The sequence below is a fragment of the Oryza brachyantha genome, chromosome 5, assembly GCF_000231095.2.
Source record: "Oryza brachyantha chromosome 5, ObraRS2, whole genome shotgun sequence".
NCBI classification, from domain to species: Eukaryota; Viridiplantae; Streptophyta; class Magnoliopsida; order Poales; family Poaceae; genus Oryza; species Oryza brachyantha.
This window is the reverse complement of record NC_023167.2, coordinates 3,424,988-3,429,544: the sequence shown is the minus strand read 5'-3', so window position 1 is coordinate 3,429,544 and position 4,557 is coordinate 3,424,988. Positions and strand designations below refer to the sequence as shown.

At 45.8% G+C, this 4,557-nt stretch overlaps 1 protein-coding gene across 1 annotated transcript; it reads right to left on the bottom strand.

Annotated features, from left to right (window-relative positions):
- Positions 1-922: 922 nt before the first annotated feature.
- LOC102710126 lies at positions 923-2,530 on the bottom strand. The gene is made up of 2 exons (XM_006654993.2): positions 2,340-2,530; positions 923-1,262 (listed from the first exon to the last, which is right to left on the bottom strand). The coding sequence occupies exons 1-2, from the start codon at positions 2,461-2,463 to the stop codon at positions 1,048-1,050; spliced, it is 339 nt and encodes a 112-aa protein (XP_006655056.1). The 5' UTR covers positions 2,464-2,530; the 3' UTR covers positions 923-1,047.
- Between the last annotated feature and the right edge of the window lie 2,027 nt (positions 2,531-4,557).

Genomic DNA, 4,557 nt, shown 5'->3' with positions numbered 1-4,557 from the left:
TTCACAATTGGATTATATTAGTAAAAAATAACAGCCGGTGCATTAATTAGTTATCATTTCAGTGGTGATTGTTTGGGTGTTTTATAGAAAAAGCCAAACGACATATTTACAAACAAAAAATAATTTATAAATAAAAATTTTATATACGTACTATTGATGATCTAAAAAGTCAAGGCTGAAAAATAAATTACGGTAAAAAAAACCCTAAAGTCAACTCTAAATTTAAGGTTAAAAATTTAAATTTTAACTTATAAGTATAAATATAAGCGAAAATAGACGGGGAATTCACGAACCCAGTCCTAGCATAACTATTCGTACGGCTATGAATTTTTTAAGTTCTCTAACTACAGTTTAAAAAACATAGAGTTGATAGAAGGGCAGGTGATATATATTCATTACCAACGCTACTCAAGTATAGTGTTTAGATACAGTATGTGGTAAATGTTTACATCAACACGAGGCAGCATCAACATATCCCGGGTCGACTCAGGCGGCCTGATGGACTTTTGGGCTTTGCCTCCTGTTTCCTTCCGCTCAATTGTTCCAAAGTTAATGCTGCACTTTTGACAACGTCAGCCGCGGCGGCTATCGTGGTCTCATAGTACATCACACTAACTCCGGTAACACAATTACAGTGATCAGCTCAGAACACTCCCTATCTTGACTCTTGCAGTGAGTACAAGTTCAAAACACTCGCTAGGCACTGCCTAATACTTACTCCCTCCGTCCCAAAATAAACCAATTTTTACTTTTTACTTTCAATTTTTAACTCTTCGTCTTATTTAATTTTTTTTACGATTGATTTTTTTGTTTTTATTAGATGATAAATTATGAATAGTACTTTACGTGTGACTAATTTTTTTTCTAATTTTCTGAAAATTTTTTAAATAAAACGAATAGTCAAACGTTGAACACGGAAACGGGAGAATTCGTTTTTTTTTTCCAGAGGAGTACGCTGACAGCAACACGGGTAGCAAAAACAATTCACGTATGGATGGGGGTGGTGGCGAGTCCGATTTGATGGCGAAAAGGTGAGGTCAGGTCAGATCAGATGCCGTTGCCGCCGTCGCCGCTGAGGATGTTGAGGGCGGAGAGCGCGGCCTTCTGGAACCTGTCGCGGTCGTCGTCGAGCGCCCTGCCCTTGTCGGCGACGGCCTCCTTGGCACGCTCGATCTCCGCCTCGATCTCGCCGCCGCACTGCTCGATCTCCCCCGTCATCTTCAGCATCCCCTGCAGGGCCTCCTGCACCTGCTGCGACACATCTGCATGCGAGAAGCAAAACCACCGGGCGTGTTAGCTGCTAGTGTCACCTGTCGATGTGTGAGCAAGTAGGAATAGCTGTGATCGACTCACTGGTGATTTAGGGTTAAATCTAGTTTAACTAAATAAAAAAAATTTGCATGTAACATCAACGCATTAAGACTGTTTGAAATATGCTAAAAGATGGTTGATGAAAGTTTATTTGTTTGTTATGATAATTGTTTAATAATACAAACGATGGAATAATTCACACAAGTTATGATAAACTTCTGTATAATAATAGTTTTCAAAAGATTATCGTTTGTTTAACCGTTCGAAAAACAATGTTACAAAAGCTAAGGAAAATTCTTTAAAAAATGCTGCCTAGGTTGATCCTTTCAGGAAGTGCTTCAGTGTGTGAGACTACGCATGCATCCGTGAATGAATCGTCACCAGCGTAGTGTTTGATTTGGAATCTACCAAGCGATGAGTTACAGCCTGCACCAGTAATTTGATGGTTCGTCGATAAATTTAAGAAACCAGTGGAAACAAGCAGGCGAATGTGCAGTGGCCTCATACAATTATTAAGTTGCAATGACACAAGCAAACTTGTTGCTAAATGTCGGAAACCGATCGAAACTAGCGAGTGGAATGCGCTGTGCATCGCACAATTATCAAGTAGAGACGTTTAATTCCAACATGAAAATAAACATATATCTGGGTGAATTCCAAACGGCTGGTTCAAATCGAATGCAAACAGAAACGAATCGAGTGAGCAGGTGACGCACACAATCAAAATGTGGGAGGAAATCTAACTAGAATTGGATTTGCTCATTCAAAACAAACAATCCGAGTACACCCAGGGCTTCCTCCTCGAACCTCCGAATCAAACCGCTCCATGGATCTCTCAAAAGGAGCACCCATCGGCTAAAAATTCGGCCGCCTCTGGATCGAATCGACCAGAGATAGAGATAAGTTGCACGGTATACGCGTCGTGAGCATGGACGGCCGCGCCGATCGAGCGGAGCCGAAGAGGCCCTCGAGCGAGCGCCGACGAGACGGGAAGAGATCAGGGTCAGGGTTTCAGGGACGCCGCGTACCGAAGAGCAGCGCGGTGATCGAGGACTCTCCTCCGCCGTCTTCCACCGCCATGGCCCCCTCCTCTCCCCCCGCCGAAGCCGTCGCCGCCGCCGCCGCGGACGATCCCGACGGCGAGTGCGCCATCTCCCACTCCTCTCTCTCTCGCTCGCGCGGCGTGTGTGTGCTGGGTATGTGCTGCGGCGTCGGCGGCGGTGCGAGACGCGGCTGGGCCTAGGCGTTGGGTCCGGGGGATATAACGACGGGGGAGGGTGGCCCGGCCCACACGCAAAGTGGCTCGCCGGTGGGCCGCTTCGCCAAAGAAAGAAAAAAGTCCTTAAAAGGTCTCTGAACTTGACGGCAAATCTGTTATTCATTTCTTAACCGGAATACTAGACATGTACCTTCTAAATTCGTATAAACCGTTCAAAAAATTCACTCGGCAGTATTCTCTAATTTTTTTTGCATGGTTTTGCTGACGTGGCTTACAGTGAGCCCCAGACGTCAGAGTGTTTCTTTTTTTTTCTTTACTTCTTCTCCTTTTCTCTTCTCTCTCTCCTTCATCCCTTCTTCCTCTCTTCAGGCTAGTGCATGAGTGGCTGCAAGCTGGAGGTGGCGGTAGTCGGGTGGTCGGGCGAGTAGGGGGGGCGGAGGAGCTGTGTGGCGTCGGTGGCCGGACAGCCCGCCCAGGCGGCATGCGACTGAGCTGGACGGGGGCCTGTGGCGGCTTGTGGCGACCGAGGTGGCGGTCGGGCGGGCGAGGGCAGCTTGCAGCACCGAGGTGGCGTCCGGACGAGCGGGAGGTGGCGGCCAGACGAGCGGGGGGCCGCGGCGGCTTGCGGTTTGCGGCGGCCGGACGTGCGGTGCGGGGGCGGCGGTGACTTGCGGCTTGCGACGCCGAGCGGGCGGGGAGTGGCGATGGCCGAGCTAAAAGGTGAGCATGCATGAAGGCGCGGTAAAGATCAACATCGACAATCAGTCCGCCATCCAACTCAGTAAGAGATTTCATTTTAATCGAGAGTGCATTGAAGAAGGAAGGGTTGATGTCGTCTCCATCGGCACACCGCACAACTGAGCGAGCAGCTGGCGGATATCATGACGAAGGCGCTGGTGCGAGAGCGATTCTGCGAACTCCGTGCCAAGCTCGGCCTCGTCAAGCTGAAGTAGAGATGCGCAAGGCTTAGGAGGAGATTTGTTAGTTAAGCCTTTGCGTTGTGAGTTAGTGAGGACTGCATGTTTTCATTTCTGTTTTGCATGCATGCACATGAGCACCAACGTATGTGGTTGTCGTGTGCATAGGATTAGGAGGTAGTGCAGCGAGAATAGCTCGCGCACGAACCTGGGTGGTCGGTCGTGGGCGACGCAACCTGAAGAGAGGAAGAACGGAGGAAGCAGAGAGAGAGAGGAGAGAAAAATAAAATGAGAGATTAAAAAAATAAAAATCCCTGAAACGTGGGATCCATCATATGCCACGTCAGCAAACCAGTCAAAAATACGAGTTAATACTGCTAAGGGACATTTCTTAAATGGATTATGCAAGTTTAAGGGTGCACATTTCTGGTATTCCGGTGAAGCGACGAAAAATAGATTTACCTTCAAGTTCAGGGATTTTTGGTGGACTTTTTCCCCAAAGAAATATTGTATCTATTTGGGCTTCCGATTTTCTCTGCCCGTTCTGGGATGACTCCTCCACCGGCCCAGCAACGCAACCAGGCCGTACGCGGTGGCCTTTGCACGTAATGTTTATACCAGTATATCGATCGCGTTTGGAATGAAATTTTATTAAAAAAATATAATTAACAGTTATTAAAGTAAAGTTAATAAAAATAATTTAATATATAGATCTTAGTTATTTTTTTTAAAGAAAATATGAAGGAGTTGGTGGTGAGGTTGGTGATAGATTCGCCACTGCTAATACGAACATAGAACATAGATATTTGCTTAGTTGCTTGGCTCATACTGTTACGGTAGTATTATCTACGTTTCAAGATAGTTTGACGCTCCTTGATACCTAAATGGAAATGTTACAACAAACTTTGACGTTTCAATAGATATTTGGTTAGTTGCTTAGAGCAGGGTTAATAGAAAAACTAACTATTAACTATTAGCTTCAAAAAAATTTTATGTCACTAAGAGCTAACATAAAGCCAACTTGTATGATATTTACACATAAACTTATGCTAAATTATCAGTGCATGGCCATCTCTCATACACACAGTGTTTTGGTGGTTGTGTTGCAAT